At 57.8% G+C, this 17,432-nt stretch overlaps 1 protein-coding gene across 2 annotated transcripts in view; it reads right to left on the reverse strand.

Moving 5' to 3' along the window:
- The window catches only part of GTF3C1 (general transcription factor IIIC subunit 1), a 72,603-nt gene continuing 55,171 nt past the window's right edge, over positions 1-17,432 (reverse strand). For both annotated transcript variants that reach the window (XM_049699348.1, XM_049699347.1), the window contains 11 exons: positions 16,045-16,157; positions 14,335-14,397; positions 13,354-13,447; positions 9,701-9,873; positions 8,250-8,537; positions 7,298-7,557; positions 5,956-6,236; positions 3,693-4,248; positions 2,974-3,025; positions 1,944-2,136; positions 1-1,006 (listed from right to left, as the gene is read on the reverse strand). In XM_049699348.1, coding sequence (XP_049555305.1) covers positions 794-1,006; positions 1,944-2,136; positions 2,974-3,025; positions 3,693-4,248; positions 5,956-6,236; positions 7,298-7,557; positions 8,250-8,537; positions 9,701-9,873; positions 13,354-13,447; positions 14,335-14,397; positions 16,045-16,157 — 2,286 coding nt within the window. In that variant the 3' untranslated portion in view covers positions 1-793. The remainder of the gene's footprint in view (positions 1,007-1,943; positions 2,137-2,973; positions 3,026-3,692; positions 4,249-5,955; positions 6,237-7,297; positions 7,558-8,249; positions 8,538-9,700; positions 9,874-13,353; positions 13,448-14,334; positions 14,398-16,044; positions 16,158-17,432) is intronic.

The raw sequence follows: 17,432 nt of genomic DNA on the forward strand, positions 1-17,432 counted from the left end.
TTGCATTTTACTTCGCTTTAATTAAAAAATATATAAATACATGCCAGGGGATTTTTTTTTCTTAATAACAGGTTGAAAGAACAAAACAAACCCCAAACCTGCCGGGACTCCCCGTTCCTAGGTGGCAGGAGGCCTGCAGGTGGGTCGCAGGCTCAGCCCCAGCCCAGGGGTCAGGGGTGCTGCCTGGAGAGGAGCAAGTCTATGCCGGGCCCTCGGCAGTGGGGCACCCAGCCCTGCTCTGTGACACGGCCCCAAGAGGCCCTGCCCCTCAGGCCACAAGGGCTTTCCAGGGAGCAGGGAGAGTCCTCCACGGCGGGGTGGCTGGAATCTGGAACGCGAGGTCTGCGTGGATGGGGCAGACCCCCACGGCCCCCAGCTCCTGACCCCTCACTGGCCAGTGGATGTCCGTACAGAAGGCTCGGGGCCTGGGCAGCCTCGCCTCGGAAGCCCTTGGAGGACGCTCCCCACAACCCAGGTTCCAGAGAGATCGGGAACACGAGGAGGAGAGCAGGCGGGACCAGTGTCTCGAAGCTCTCCCCCAGGCCCCGGGCTGACGAAGCACAGTCCTCGGGGCAGCCCCGGAAGGGCCTGGGAGCAGGCGGGCGGGCAGCCTTCCTTCCAGAGTTCCAGGCCAGGAACTACAGGCGGGGCCGCAGGCTGGGCACACAGTGTCCCCGTGCAGCGGGCGGGACGCAGGGCCCCCCCGTGCCCTGACCTCCCCAGGCTGCACCGCACACGTGGGACCCCCAGGAGAGAACATCCTCTCCTCAGGGCCGGCGCTGGGACAGGAGGCTCAGAAGTGGACCCACTTGTTCCAGTTGGCCTCGTGGGGGAAGGCGCGGCCCAGGCGGAGCGTGCAGTCTAGCGTGGGCTCGTAGAAGACCATGGGGCTCCCGCCCGGGCTGGGGGGCGTCTCTGCCTCTCCGCCCGCCGGCTTAGAGAAGAGTGAGACGGCCGGGAGCTTTCTCAGCTGGCGCTTCTGAACGCAGCCGAGGGATTCCAGGCCCTGCAGATGACACAGACAGACCGGTTCACAGGGGCATTCGAGGACCACGTCCTCTGTGCCCGGAGCTGCTCCCAGAACAAACACCTGAACCTGGTCTTGAGAGACGAGTAGGGATTGACCAGGGGGGTTTAGGCAAAAACCCAGGGCAAGAGAGAGAAGCGTGTGACCAGCATCTGTACAGCGGCCCTGTGTTGAGCAGGGGTTGCAGGCCAGCTTCCAGATGGGGTTCTGTTTGGCCCAGACCTGCTGTAAAGTGCGGGGAATTTCACACTGAACTTCCCGTTTCCACTTCTGTGGAAAAGCTGGAGGCCCAGGGCACACAGGGCCGGAGCGCACGGCGGCCATCAGGCTGGGCGGCCATCAGGCTGAGCGGCCCTCAGGAGGCCGCGAGCACGTCTCCAGCTCTCCTGCCACCCACGGGGGCTTGTCACTCACTACTCACCTGTCCCTGTGGGCCTGTGAGCCTGAGCCCTGGTCTAGAGAAAGGGTCAGAGGCAAGACCCCGGGAACGCCAACATGTAGGCCTGGGCAGCAGCTCGGGGCTGGGAAAGGGTGCTGTGAGGGACGGCCTGGGGACAGGAACCCAGGGCAGGGGTGGGGGATGTGGGAGGCTGGGCGCCAGCAGCGCTAAAGGGCACAGAGGCCAGAGGCAGGAGGACAGAAGCGGGCATGGGGCTCGGCCAGCGCCGCGGCCTCAGAGGGCAGTGGGGCTGACGGGGCGTGGGGAGTAAGCAGTGCGGGGGACACCTGGGGCCCGAGGCTCTTCTGAGGAGCCTGGCTGTCTGCCAGGAGGCCAGTGCACCCCCGCGGGCCAAGCCTGTACGTGGCGGCCACACCCTCGAGCTCAGCCAATGCGCCCACCAACCCTGGCCCTCTGAGACTCAAGCCCAGACCCAGGAAGAGGGAGCTGCAGTGGGGGACGGGGACCCAGTCACACCTGGAGCAGCTCGAGCACGGCGAGGGGCTGCAGGACGCCCTCGTAGTGCTGCAGCAGGCAGCTCTCGGGCACGCCGGGCCTGGTCATGATGTGGTGCAGCATGCCCTCCATCATGCCCTTGATGACAGGCGTGTTCAGGCGGCCGTCCACGATGCGCCACGGGCGCCCGATGAAGCGGATGCGCTCACAGTCCCTGCGGGGCGGGCACACGCGCGTCAGGCTCGCACGGTCCCAGCTCCGGGGAGGGGACACCAAGGCTCAGCGAGGTCCGGCGCCTGGCCTGGGGCTCAGGGCTGGGGACCGTCTCCTTCTTGCTCTTCCACCTCCCCCTCCCCCATCTGGACAGACGGGGTCCCAGCCCCACGGCCCACGAACGCCAGACCCACATCACCGCACACTGGCGGGGGCAGGGGGATGGGGGCAGGGGACGTGCTAGGACCTCTGGATTTGCCAGCTCCATCTGGGACCCGGGCCACTGGCGGCCTCGCCTTCTGACCAAGTTCTCAGGTCTGTACTCAAAAGTTCTACTTCTGTGCTGTATACGGGGGTTCCAGACACACTTCCCTTAGAAGGTTTCTGCTAAAAGCTTAACCAGTGACTGGTCTGACACACAGGGTCCCGGCGTGAGACAAGCCCCAGGGTAGCTGGACACTTGGCTCTGACCGCGTGACTGGGCCCTGGCGGGGGGCGACATCTAAGCTGGGAGAGCACGGCCCCGCCAACCTGAGGGTGATGTACACACTGGGGCAGGCGCCCCCTCGCCAGAAAGGCTTTTGTGACACCCACTGTTCCCGACGGACTGGGCGCTTCAGCAGTCAGCACTGCTGGCCCTCGTCCACCACGTGCAAGGAGCACCTGCCTGGCCCCCCAGGGAGCGGGACCAACAGTCCCTCCCATGTCCCGGACCCCTGTGCCACACAGATCTCTGTGAAAGACCTTCACGTAATAACTGACCTTGGACCCTGGGGACAACCCCCAAGGCCCTCACCGCTCCCCCGGCCCAGGCCACCTGAGTCCGAAGCACACCCACCTCTCCCACGCTGCCTGGGAGAGGCCCCCGGCCGCAGAACCGTCCGCCAAACCTGACGAGAGAGAAAGGGTGTGGGAGACTGAAGAAGGTGAGGCCCCTCTCTCCCTCCCTCATTCATCCCGCAAGTCCTTCTGGGTCTGGGGATAAAGCAGTGAACAAAGCAACAGCAATCCCGCTCCTCAGAGCCTTCACCCCGGGGCGGCGGGGCGTGGCGGGCAAAGCCTGCGTGCCCAGGACAACACGGGACAGGTGGCAGGGTGCAAGTGTGCAGCCGTGCTCAGGGCACGAGGACGCCCCGCCCCGGGGAGCGGCGAGCGCCGAAAGCCCTGACTGCAGAGCTGGGGGTGTGAAACCCTTGGGCAAAGACATCCCAGAGGATTAGAGCATGGGAGAGGAAAACGGGGCACCTGCCAGGCCCCTGGGGAGGCCAGAGCCCTCCCCTTTCTGCTTCCTGACAGGGATGCTTCAGGAAACACCTCTTTCCATAACCAAGAGCGCCCTGTCCTCATGATTCACAGGTCGTTTAGGAGCATCTGAGGTCTCTGCCCTCTAGTGGAGATACGAGTGTCAATAGGCAAGAGCTTCCCCCTCGAAGCTGAGGCCGTGAAAAGCTGATGTAAAGGCCCCTTTTGTGGCTGCAGCAGGTTCCTGGCCCATCGGGCTCCGTGATAGAGAATGGGCGGGTGGGGGAAGGTGGTGTGGGGGACAGGGTTTGGTACCTCTGGGGTCTTCAGGGCCCTCCGGAAGCTGGGCCTGACAGCTCAGCTGCTCTCGGCCTGGGGAGCTGGGTACCCCGACACCCTCTTGGTCCTCCTGCCTGGCTTCCGATGCTCTGGGGGAAGGCTCCCTCACGCCTGTGTCCTCAGGAGCTGTGGGCTGGGCAGGCACCTGGGTTTCTGGTTCTTCTTCTGCTCTGGGCCCCAGGCTGGGGGCCAAACGCACGTCCTGGAGTGTGGGCCTCTTTGTGGGGGGCTCCGGGGCACTCTCAGGGTCGGCCCCCCTGCCCTGGCTGTCCACATCTGCACCGGCCCAGCTGGCACGCCTCTTGGCGCTCAGGGGGCCCTGAGAAGGTGATGCCTGCTTCTCAGAGGGGCTGTCCTCGCTGGAAGGCCCCTCGGGGGGTCTGGTCTGGGGATCTTCTCTTTGAGGGTCAGCGCCCTCCTCTTTGTCTTTCAGCCGCACCGAGTGCAGGAGCCAGGGCTCGGCAGAGGCCATGGACACCAGGCGAGCGGTGTTGCCGCCGACTTCCAGCACCTGCTGTTGCTCTAAGAGGTCCTAGGAAAAGCAGGAGACACACGGCGTCTGTAGGGATCCCCAGGGTCATTGGGGTCCCCTTCCCCTGCCTGAGGTGTGTAAGCGTTCTGAGCAGTGGCCAGCCCAGCTCCTTCAGGACAGGTGGCTCCGCCTGCGCCCTCAAAGCTGATGTGACCTTACAAGTCTTCTTCTGCCTGGCCAGCTCCTCCTAGACTTAACACCCCGAGGGCTACCAAGTTCTTCTGCAAAAGCCATAATTATTCCCAAGTGAAGGACAGTGGCTCCTTCCCTCGTTCACCACGCCCTCTTCCCACGTCCTTGTTCTTATCTATGAGCTGCACCAACTCTGGGCAGCACACGGGGATTCACCAACATCTTTTTCTTTTTTATTAAAAAACCCACAAGTCAAGATTCAAGGAGTTTGCCCCTGTTCACAGCCTGGACGCAGGACTCACACCCACATCACGCGGGTCTGGGGAGGGTTAGCTGCGCACGCGCCCCTAGGGCCCTGTGCTGGACACCAGGGAACAGAGGGAGCTGCCGGCCCCTCGCCTCTCGGCTGCCTGGGCTCCAGCACCGGGGCCTGGGGAAAATCCTCACCCGCCCTCCCAGGGCCCCAGAGCCACCATGAGTTTTAAGAACAATCCAACACCACGTGAAAGGTACTCAACAGCCCTCTTGTATTTCCTGTATGGGTGAGAACTCCTTTGATAATGACAAGTATCGACTTCCACCCCCTCCCCGCTGCCCCAAGAACACACAGCAAGGCAGGCACCTCGCAACATCAGTAACACACAACATCGATGACAACTGACACGCGGGAGGGCAAGCCAGGTCCCGGGGCACTTGATCTAAAAGGTCCCACTCTTCTCACATTCTTCGGGTTCAAGGGTCACTGATGAAAATGGGTCCGGGCAGGGAAAGCTGTAACCAAGCAGGACCCTACGGGGCCTTTGCGGGGCAGGCCTTTCCCCCACACCCTCTGCTTTAGCTCCTCTCTGAAGTACCCAGGTAACAGTATCTGGTGCACTTTCCTGAGTTGTTTTACAGAGGCGAACCACACACCCCACCCCCACCCCCATCAAATGGAAGAAATTTAAATTTGCAGTCCCCAGACCTACTGGCACCTAAGGACTGACAATGTTCACTAACCCCTGTGACACCCCCCTGTTCCCTCACCATCAGCCAATCAGAGAACTGTACACGAGCTGATCACGAACCCTGAGACCCCTCCCCCTCACCTGGCCTTTAAAAGTGCTTTGCTAAAACCTTTCAGAGAGCTCGGGGCTTTCTGGGGCATGAGCCACCTGTCTCCTTGCAGGGCCCTGCAGCAAACCTTTCTCCCCTCCAAACTCCGACGTTTCGGCTTGTTGGGCCTCACTGCGTGTCAGGCACGTGGACTTGCGCTAACAAAGTGGTGAGCACTGTGGACCAGGTGCAGGGTACCTGGAGACAGCAGAGAGCTGGGGAGGACAAGGCCCATGGCTTGGGGGGGCTCCGGCCAGCTGTGCTGAAGAAGCAGGGCCCAGAGTGGCCAGACCTTCTAACGTTCAGGAGAAGCTGGCAAAATTTCAGGCAAGATCTCCTGTCTTCAATGTTGACAACGAATCCAGCTTTTGAAAAAATTCCACTACATGCCCCAAGCCAAGCCCACCCGCAGCGTGCGTCTGGCCCGTGAGTTGCTACTTCTGGTCTGGCTACCACAGGCTGCCCGAGAGCACTGCTCACCTGGACGTAGTCTGCGAAGGTCCGGGAGCGCTCCCCATCTGTCCTCGCCAAGGCGGAGAACCTTCGGTGCAACTCCTCCCTGTCCACCCCGAAGCAGCCGGCCGCTGCGATGGCCCCCTGGACTTCCAGGGCGGCGGCCACGTCTCCGGGTTTGTACCCAGACAGCGCCAGCTGGTGGGCGAACTCTTCCAAGCTGCAGGTGTCCTCCTGCCTGTTTATCAGCCTGGTGAATGTGTCAGGGAGGCAGGAGGTTCCCACCATCAGCTCTTCCAGAGAAGTGACTGTGGAGACCAGGAGGACCAGAATCAGCCCTGGGAAGCCCCTCCCCCACCAGACCAGTGTACAAGCGATGCCGAGGCAGGTCATGCTCCCACCCCGACTCACTGCTCCCCAGATGTCCAGGGGTTGCCTTCTGGGTGGACACGGTCGGGCCCCTGATACAGGCCGCCCTGGGCCCTTGACTGCAGCCCACGTGATCCCCAGAGCCAGTATGATTCTCTCGTTCAAGACTCACAGGGAAGGCCTCAAAGGTGGGGCTGGGGTCTGAGAGCCAGAACCCTAGAGCTCTGGAGGGAGCGGGGTGGCCCTCCACTCAGGCTGCCCGGGCCCCACCCTTCCTGATGCTCCCATGTCCACGGCTCGCAGACCCCGTGAGATACGCCGGGACCCCTCCATGAGTCCCGACTTTTGTTCACACCAGCCACGGCTGGTTTCTGGTGCTTCCTGTACAAGGTGTCTCTGCTCAGACCACAGGCTACGGGGTCATCACATTTTTGCCTGGGCCAAGCTCCTGACACAGCACAGAATACTGACTGTGATTGTGAAGGTAAACACCTCAACACGTGAAAATAAAGGCAAGTCAGACAGAGCAGGAAAGGGGTAGGAAAGGGGAAGAGAAGTGCAGGGACGAGGCCCTAATATTCTCGTTTTACGTGGAGGGAGGAGAGACTGCCAGAAATTAAGGGTGCAGGCAATGGAGGTTTAAGCAAGTCATTATCATCTCAAAGGCAATCAACAGAAAGAACTCAGAAAAGTGTAAAAGCTGGAAGTAAAGGAGATGAGATAACGAATATAAGCAGAATACTCATCTTTCACAGCAAGAGGTCAAAAGACAACACTCAGGCAAAGAGACCACGGTGAGCGCTAACCGCACGGCGGGCACAGCCCGGGCTCCCCGAGCGGGCCACTCAGGACGCGCGCCCTCTGCGCCGGCGGCTGCGGACAGCAGGGCTTTTCCTTTGCTTTCCGCTTTGGCTCAGTCAGTGGTGGCTGCCGCACGTGGCCTTGGGAGCCTGGCCATGAGCCCCAGGTCTGGGCCACGAGGCAGCTGGGGGGCACTCACCAGCGGCTCCGAGCCCGGTGGGCTTTGGGGTGCAGCGCAGCCGGAGCTTGACCCGGCAGGAGTTCACCACGATGCTGTCGCTGGGGTTGAGGTTGCGGTTGCTGACGATGCCGGGGGCGCAGCAGCCCTTCATCAGCAGGTAGTTGGTGTGGGAGGCCTGGCGGGCTTTCACCTCGATGCTCCGGCGCTTGGCCCCTGAGCCTTCATCCAGGTCTTCCTCTTCATCCTCGTCCTCTTCCAAGGCGCCGTCCTTTCCCAGGCTAGGAGCAGAAAACGGACCTGGACGACGGAGCCCAGCCAAGCCTTCTGCTGGTCTGGCCGCCCCCTCAGAGAGCGGCGCTCCGACCACAGACACAGCCCTGGCATCCGGCTGTGAGGTCAGGTCAGCACAGACTGCGCTCCAGATTCATCTCCCTCGTCCACCTTCCATACCCACCCCCCACCCCACGTCCCTATACCTGTGTCTCTGCAAGGGCTGTCCCTTCGGCCTGGAAGCCCTTCCTAGTCTCTGTCCAAAAATGCCTGCTTTTCCATTAAATCCCAATTCAGCTGTTACAGCCTCAAGGAACCTTTAACGACCCCCCTGCTCTGCCTACCCCACCCTCCGTGCCACACTGTCCTGGGTCCTTCTCTTTGGTGTGGCCCAGTCACCCCCTCCTCTGGCTCCCCCGGCACCCAGAGGCACCAGCAGAAGGTGCTGCACTGGACACCGTACTGGAATCCCTGGTTCACAGATCCGTGAGGCCCCGACCCGGGAGCTCCCGGAAGGCACTGCTGATACCCACACAATGCCAAGCACAACGCAGAGAAACGCAGCACGTGTTCGCTGAGAATAAAAACCAGATGACGGAGGAGATAAAACTGCAGATGCCACAGCCTGAGAGGAAGTGATGGTGCCCAAAGCCCCCGACGGTGCTCGGACCAGCAGCCCAGCGGCTGCCCTGGCTCTTACCTCTTAATGACCTCGTTCTCCACCATTGAACTGTCCACCACAACGATCTGCTCTGGGATCCTGACGTCCATGGAAACAAGGCCCAAAGAGAAAAGGGTCAGGACGGCCACACAGTGTCCTCCAGGGCCGTCCAAAGAAAATGCCACCAGGTCGCTCGTGGAGTCGTTATTATCCTGGTCTTTGAAGGAAAAATTATCAGGCTGGTCCAACTTGCCGGCAGCCCGGATTCTGTCGAAGAACTGGAATGATTCTGTGCAGATGGTACTCGGAAATCGCCACGTGAAAATCCTACGCAGAAAGAGAAGGGAAGGGCCTTTCTGAGGACAGGGTGCTGGAGGCCTTGGTGTGGACGGGCTGCTGGAGGCCTTGGTGCGGACGGGCTGCTGGAGGCCTTGGTGCGGACGGGCTGAGGGCACCTCAAACCTCGCCATCAACACTAAACACACCGGCTTCTCCCTGGAAGCCCTGTTTTCCATCTCAGATGAAGATGCTGCACCTTTTCATCTAACCCAACACCCTAGGCCTCGCGGTACCAAATTGGGGAAGATGAATGTGCTTTTTGTAATCATCTTTACACAAGGCAAGCCCTGAACCCCTACAGAGGGGAGGGGACATGCGTGTGTTCGATCTCACAGTCTCCACTCGGAGCCTGCAGTCAAGCCCTTGCCTCTGTCCAGACCCTGTAACAACCTCTTGCTGACGTGCCGCAAACTGGGTCTAAAAAGTACATGATGGGGTTTCCCTGGTGGCGCAGTGGTTAAGAATCCGCCTGCCAATGCAGGGGACACGGGTTCGAGCCCTGGTCCAGGAAGCTCCCACATGCCAAGGAGCAACTAAGCCCGTGTGCCACAACTACCAACCCTGCGCTCTAGAGCCCGCAAGCCACAACTACTGAGCCCCCGTGCCACAACTACTGAAGCCCACGTGCCTAGAGCCCGTGCTCCCCAACAAGAGAAGCCACCGCAATGAGAAGCCCACACGCAGCAACAAAGACCCAACGCAGCCCAAAATAAATAAATAAATAAATTTATATATATATAAAAAGAGCAACTTAAAAAAACCCAAAAAGTACACGATGGCTTCCAAATGAAGTGTGTGAGCCTGCAAGGCAGGCGGCCTGGTACAGCTCAGAGCCGTGAAGATTAGGACCGAGGTTATGCCCAACCGGGAGGGTGCACTTTTAGCTGGTCTAATTATTAGAAACTCCCCAATTTGATGGGAAAAAGGGAAACAAACTACCTACAAAATTGGTAAAATACCCCAACACAAAATACGGCAAGCATTAACCTTATTCCCATAGAAGGGGGGACAGACATTGATGAGAAACTTGGTCCCAGAGGCTGTGTCTCGCGAGGCCCAGGCCGCCCTGCTCTCTGATGAAGAGGGACGCCCGTCACTTCCGCTCACCTGTGCTCCTCTCCGCAGACAGGCCCCGCCCTCCCCGTGCTCACCTGTGGTAGGTCTGGGACAACTGGTAGGACATGGGCGCGAAGGGCAGAGCGCGGTTTTTCTTGGGGCCCAGCGTGTGGTTGACCCGGCGCCGGTTGACCAAGCTCCTCTTCTGGTACTCCACGAAGGCCTTCACCAGGATGTGGTCCTTGTACTCCCGGTAGAGGCGGAACGTCTGTAACACAGCAGGCCGTGCATGAACAGGGCTCTCCAGCCGGCGGGGGGGAAGACCCAGATGTGGATGCACAAAGCCACAGCTGATCATTGATGGAGGAAGCGGCTGGCGGTGGGGGAGAGCCCGGAGGAAGCCCGCATCCCGACGGTCGGCCTGCACCCACCTTCACGTCACCTCAGAGAGTACAGAGAACCGGCAACTGCAGGGAAAGGCGGATGCCTATTTCTCTGGTTGCAAAGACGCTGGGAGCTGACGCAGGATCATCTCTGATACCACTGTATCCCTTACCACGACCTAACCCATCAGCATGTCTGCTGGGCTCTGCCCCCAAAATATGTTCCCAGACGCATCTGGTCTGTGCCATCTACACTGCCACCATCGTTTCTCCCCGTGGCCCCCTGCCCCCAGCCCGGCCACTCTGCACAGCAGCCAAAGTAGCCCTTCGGTGCCTACATCAGACCACACGTTCCTTCCCTGCCTCGAAGCCCCGATGGCATCTGTCTGCAGGGGGAGCTCTCAGTCCTCACTAGGCTTGACGAGACCCCCGTGAGTGGGACCCGGTCCACCACCCTGGCCTCGACTCCTACAGTAAGTGCAGCCCTTGCTTACCGCCCTCCAGCCTCACCGGCTTCCTTACGCTTCTTGAGCAAGCCAAGGCACTGCCGCCTCGGGGCCTTTGCACCTCCCGCTCCCATTTCTCGGACAGCACCTCCCCCAGTCTCTACGTGGCCGACTTCCTAACATTCAGCTCTCAGCTCACACACCTCCCCTCAAAGGCCAAATCCTCCTCCGTCCTGCTCCTCTGCAGTCAACTCAATTACATGAACCTGTTTCCTTTACTCCATAGTAACTGTGTCTACCTGAAACGATCTCATTTGTTTATTCACTGTCACTCTCTTCCAGAAGGACACAGACTCGACTGGTACTGCTGCCCCAGCAGGCACCTGGCACCCAGCATGGGGCAAAACGGAGGGCGGTGTTGAGTCCTGGGTGCTGAGTCTCCCCGCCGTGGGCCACGCCGCCATGGCTCCCTGGCTCGCAGATGTGGAGCCCGCCCAGAGGGGCAGCAGCTCAGAGGACTGCGGGACCGGCAGTCCCGTCACTCCAGTTTTCCGAACAGCGCTGGTTCAGTCAATTGACAGCAAATGTCGAGTACACACCAGCCTCCAGGAAAGTTCAAAGCACTGGCCAAGAAAACCTGCAGGCATGGTCTGAGAATCCTGGCTTAGCAAGTTCTCTGCTGCACTGACCCCGGGACCCGAGGGTGACAGGAGACTGAGGCTCACCGGCTTCGAGGGATCTTCCGAGGCCACACTGCTGGGAGGGGCGGGACCAGGGAGAGGACGAGGTCTCATCCTCGAGCCAGTGGCCAGGGGATTGGGAGTCAAGTGGTGGTCAGTTGGGGTGCTGGGGCAGCATGGGGGTGGCTCTCCCGGAGACAGAGTGGGGTCTGGGCACATACTGGGTCCTGTCAGTCCGAGGTGCGCACAGTGCCCTCGATTTCTCCAGGTACCAACTCTACGTCCGTCCTGGTGCACGGACTAGCAGGCTGATGGGGAAAGACTGAGCGGGGTGGAGGGAAGAAGCAGGACGCAGCCGTCAGGTCATCACTGCTTCCCCCCAAGCGGAAGTGGAAGCTGAATCCAGCTTCCTGTGAAACACCTGCACCTTCTGCTTGTCTCTTCCATGTGAAGACGAGGATGGGCACACTCCCCAGACGGCCGCTGGCGTGGAATAGGGGCGCACAGACCACACACAGTGAGTGGGGAGTGTGGCACAGCCCGTCAAGACTCCCAAGAGGCTGGGCTGTCACAGACACAGTGAACTACTGCCATCTGGGGTGCCTGTGATGTCCACCTTCCTGCAGCACACTTCCCGGAAGCTCGGGGCTGCAGGGAGCCTGGTAGGATCCCGGGTGGCCTCTGACCTCATCCTTTTTCTTTTTTTGGGGGGGGGTGGGGGGGGGTGGGCACGCCACGTGGCTTGTGAGATTTTAGTTCCCTGACCAGGGATGGAACCCGGGCCCTTGGTAGTGAAAGCATGGACTCCTAACCACTTGACCACCAGGGAATTCCCCGACTTCATCCCTAATGACCTCCCACTCCCTGCTGCCAGGGGGAGGGGGTCGCTGAAGAAAGGCGCTGTGTCCTCCTTGGGCTCAGGTGCTCTCTCTCATGCGACTTCCCACACCCTGGGTGGTCAGGGAGAGTGACAGCCCCTTGGCACCATCCCTACCGCTCAGACCCAAACTGGAAATGGAGCTAGAGGAAGGAAACGTGAGGCCACGGCCCTGGCTGGGACACAGGGACCAGGCTCTTGCCATAACTTGGGGGCTGGGCTTTCTCGTGTGATGGGGGTTGGACCGACCCCCGAGGTCCTGCTAGCTCTAACCCCGGCTGGGCAGGAGAGCTCGTCAGCGTCCTGCCCCCTCCACTCCTGACTGCAGACCGTGGGGTGGGGCCTGGGGCCCACGTGCCACGAGAGCTCTCCAGTTGACTCGGAAGCATCCCCGCAGTTTGGGACAGCACCCGTCTAGACAGATCAGTGGGATGAGAAATAACACCAGCCTTTCGTTTTCTTATTTTTTTTCTCCCTCATGTCCCAAACTGGCTTGAAGAGCTGAGTTTTGGGTTTAGAGACTAAATACAAAAGTAGACAGGCTCTACTTGGAACACACTTTTGCAATCATTAGAAACAAGGGAAGCGCAGGCTCGGGGAGTGGGCCCCTCTGCTGGGGGCTTGCAGCCACACAGTCTCAGGTTAGACGGATGAGCTCTGGGATCTTGGGCATGGGCTTTTTATTCTCTGAACCTCAAGTTTTCACACTTGTAAAAGAGTACTTCCCACGCTTAGTGCGGGGCTGAATGAGATCCGCCTTCCTCTTTCACCCTCATTCGGCCACAATAAAGCAGCATTACAGTTCTAGTAAGTTCTCAGGAGATATATGACTCAACGCCTGCAGAAAGGCAGCTTTCCCACTGGGCGATATCTAGCAATCAAAATACGTTGACAATTGTCCGTTATAATTGGAAAAGATATGCCGTGTAGTCCAATTACTTTCTCAGCTCTTTTGAGAGGTTCATTTCCTCTTCTGCCTAATTTTCTGCCTTCCACATTAGACTCAAAACCTCAGCGCTGGGAGGGATTTTGGAGGTCACCAGATCCTGTGCCCATACTTCAGAGATGAACAGGGGAGTTCCCTGGTGATCCGGGGGTTAGGACTCAGTACTCTCACTGCTGTGGCCTGGGTTCAATCCCTGGTTGGGGAACTGAGATCCCCAAAGCAGCGCGGTTCGGCCAAAAAAAAAAAAAGAAGAAAAAAAAAGATGAACGGAGTGAGGGCTAGAGTCCCAGGGGCAATCAGGTCCTCTGAGGCCCTGCAGTGAAGTGAAAGGGTGGAAACCTCACGCGGCCCGGCCTGGGAAGGGCCCGAGTTCCAGAGCACTGCTGTGAAGCCGCTGTTGCGCCCCCGACACCCACCTGGAATGACTGGTAGATCTCCATCTGGCTGTCCGAGAGGGCCAGCGTGCTCTGGATCAGGTTCTGGAGCACCAGGAAGTGGATGTCATCCACGCTGAAAGAGATGAGGCAACGGGGCCACGTGAGCCCGCAGGCCGCAGGGCACCGCTCAGCTTGGGTAGGTTCGGTCTCAAAAAAGTTTTGAATCTCACAAAAGTGATACGAATGTCCAAACTAGTCATAAACCAAAACAAAAGAAATGATGGTTTTTATGCCTTACTGATTGGTCCGTTTTCACAGGGAAAAAGTTTCAGTCTGGTGGGCAAGGGGTGACATAACCTGGAAACGGGTTCTCATGACAACTAACACGTGTGGTTAGTGCTTAGATTTTCTGTTTGTCTAATTTTAAACAACTGTTTCTCCCACGAGAATAGGCTTTTCATTGAATACAGAGCTAAAAATCAAATTGAATACTGATTACCCAAGATGGAAAGAAAAGGCTGAGGCTTCTTTCTTTCTTTTTTTTTTTTCTTACTTTTCGCCGCGCTGCGCAGCGTGTCAGATCTTAGTTTCCCCACCAGGGGTCAAACCGGCGCCCCCCTGCGGTGGCGGTGCGAGGTCTTAACCTCTGGACCACCAGGGAAGTCCCAAGGGAGTTTTTGCTTGGGAGGTTCATGGGCTAGGAGTTCAAACCCCTTCCCCAACCCGTCCTCAGGCTGGGCCAGTGACAGGCGGGGTGAGGGGTCTCTCCCCGCACAGGGCCTAATAATAAATAATTCAGTCTCTTTGGGCCCAGTGGTCTCTGTTGCAGCCACTCAACCCTGCCGTGAGAGCGTGAAAGCAGTGCAGACTACACGTGCAATGGGTGTGGCTGTGTTCCAATGACACTTTATTTCCAGAAACCGGCGCCAGGCTAGATTCGGCCCTAGATGACCCTGTGCTAGGCTGCAGACAACCCAGTCGAGCAGCCTAGGAAAAGGCACTGGGTCCGTCAGTACTTGCCTATGAAGTTCATCCTCTTTCCTGACTTGGTCTTTTTCATCTCCAATCATCAAAACTCGGTATCTGCATAGGAAACAGAAGAACTTGTGAATGGGGTCCAGCTGACCTTCCACAGCCAAGGGGATGCTCGCGGGAGGTGGCTACTGACTGGCTAACGTGGCGGAAAAAACAGTAAAGTCCCTAAAACTGAAACATGTACATGTTCATTAAAATGAGAAAACACCACGTTCTGCCCATCGAATTGAGCGTGTTGCAAGAATGAGGGCTGAGGAAATGAGGAATGTTCATTCACTGACCATTTTGAGGCAACAAGGAGACGTGAACTCACAGGGAGCGACTGTTAAGTGTTACCGGAGGAGGACAGACAGCTGTGGGTTCACCACGATGAAGAACAAGCATAAGGAAGAAGGTGGCGAGAAAACGCCCCACAGAGCATAGCTGTATCACGTGATGGGATTACAGGTTAACCCCCGGTCTACTTTTCTGAGCTCCAAGTAATATTGTTTTATTGTGTTCATACCAAGCAAATAAATATAGAAGTAAATCGTAGAACTCTACAAAACAACATGGCCACCTATTTGAGACATTTCTTTGGTTTCTACAAAACTAAAGTCAAAACTCATCTTTGCAATCGTAAATGCTTCCTAAAATTTAGGAACAAGACAAAGCACCTTTTCAGAAAAACGTGACCTGATTTGGGCCAAACAAGAAAATATCTGGAACCATCTTCTTTTTTGCTGTGCCTGCCCGAATGCTCAAGATCAAATTCAGTGGTAAACTGTTACAGCTGGAACTTTCTTCTTTCCTCTAGATGGGGCATGAACTCTTATTTAAAACTCTTAAACGTCTCCTTTCATAACTAAAAGTTGCCCCACAAATTTACTGAAAATATGTGGGGACAGAAATTATACATAGGTAAACAGGCCACTTGAAACATCTTCAAGACTGAAGAGAAACCATGCCACCTGTGGGTTCTGGGGAAGAGTCCGTGGCAAAGGCAAGATCTGTAAACGACTACAAATCGCTCCTTGGCCCTGGCACACGGTGGGCACGACATCAACTATTTGTTGGGTGAATGAAAGGACGAGATCCCCAACGGAAACGCAGACGGCTCACTGAAAAGGTACCACACAGTTCACAGTGGGACCTGATGGATGGACGCTGTCTCTACAGGAAGAAATGTGGAAATACAGTGGCGAGAGTGACTATCCTAATGAGGATGGTGAAGAGAAGGGATTCACGTTTAGATTAAGCAGCGGAAATAGGTCTGGTTCACAGCACTCAAGATTTTCAAGTTTCACAGGTCTGGGCTCAAACCCAAGCATGTTCTTTTCCAGATGCCCAGTGGCTGAGCTGGAAAGAGGAGGGGCTCTGGGGTCAGACCTACCTAAGTTCAAATCCTGGCCTGGGGCTCACTAGCACTGTGACCTGGGGAAGTTAAGTACACCTCAGAGTTTCCTCGTGCTTAAAATGAGCAATCATAGCAAAAGGACTCAAATACTTGAGCAAACCAGAATTAAGTCAGAGCAGGGCCTCCCATTTTCAAGTCGCCCATGAGAGGAGACGAGGGCATCCAGAGTCAAGGGTAGTGCAGGGTTCACTGCAAGGTCAAGTGGAACGGCTGGTGGGGGACACACCCGTGGCGGTCCTGGCCGGTGACTTTTCCTCTTGCCCCAAAGTTCACACAGAATCTTCTCAAGGGAACCTTACCTGGCAAACAGCTCCTTGAGTGTGTCTGGGATTTCAAGGTTAGGATTCCTTAGGGCTGAACTGAACTTCTCTTTAAGCTTCTCCACAAATTCTTTAAACTCGCTGGCACAAACCTTTCAGCATGAGAGAATGAGATGTTAAGCCCTTTTTCTCCCTGAATGGAGGTTTCACTAAGACACATTGAGGGAAAATCTTGTAGCAAACTCCCTCGGCAGCAACTTCCCAGAGACACTGACAGAAACACTGTCTCCTGTGCCCTCCTGCCTCCCCAGCCCCCCGGGAAGGCGACAGGTGCTCACCACTTCACTCGGAGATGGACAGCCTTACGCCTGCACCGCCAGCACTCTCCCCCAAGCCCCATATGGGAGCCCCGAACGTGTCCTGTGCAGTCTCCTCCAATCAGCAGGCCTGTGTCCCCTTGTCGCCTCCCTCCCCCCAAGTCTGTCCCTCTGTGACTCACCTGTGCAAGTCGGCCTCCACCGCCACGCTCAACCTTGAACCCCAAACCAGACCCCTCCTCCTCTGTACCCAACCTGCGACCATCCCAGTGCAGACCTGGATCACAGCGTGGTCCCTCACTGCCTCGCCACCCCCAGGCTCACACCTCCAACTCATCCTCCATGGTGTGGCTGGCAAACCGACCCCGTCACCCTGTCACCCGGTGTCCGGTGCTACAGGACAAGTTCACACTCCTCCCTGACGCCTCTCACCGCCGTCCTCCCATGGGGCACCTCGCCCCCCTTCCTTCTCTGCCTTTCCTCGGCTGGTCCCTCATCTCTGCAGTCTGGGCTCAGTGCTGACACATCTGAAAAGCCCTCTGTAGTAGATGCCGTTGGTCGCCTCCTTCCTTCATCCCGTTCTCTCTTAGCAGTGGAGCCAGCCCCAATTTGGTGTGGGGAGAAGCCTTCCCAGCTTCCCGAGGCGAGTCAGGACGGATCTTCTGGGAAAGGCTGTCCCCTCCCTGGTACAAGGGCCCTCTCCCCACTTCTTCTTGCCCTGGGATTCTGTTGTGAGGACCGAGCTCCAGCAGTTACGTGGCAGCCATGAGGTGACCAGCATGAGGATGGAAAGCTGACCACCAGGGATGGGGACGGAGTGACAGGATAAACTTGGGACCCTGAGGACGTCTCTGCTTTGCTGCACCTGCATAGGATGGCCTACTTCCAGGCTGCTTGGCACATGGGGGAAAAAAAGCCTTAAGCCCTTGTTATGTTTTTTTTCCATCACCCGCATCAAAAGCACTCCTAATTCTCCCTCTGAGACCTCAGCGGCCTGTGCTTTCCTCTCTCAGGGCGGCTGCACTGTTCTGCGGTGCACATTTACTTCTCTGCCCGTCCCACTGCCCTGTGGCTCCATTTCAGCTGGTCTCGCCTGGCGCAAGGCCGGAC

Source organism: Orcinus orca, chromosome 16, assembly GCF_937001465.1.
Source record: "Orcinus orca chromosome 16, mOrcOrc1.1, whole genome shotgun sequence".
Classification (NCBI taxonomy): Eukaryota; Metazoa; Chordata; class Mammalia; order Artiodactyla; family Delphinidae; genus Orcinus; species Orcinus orca.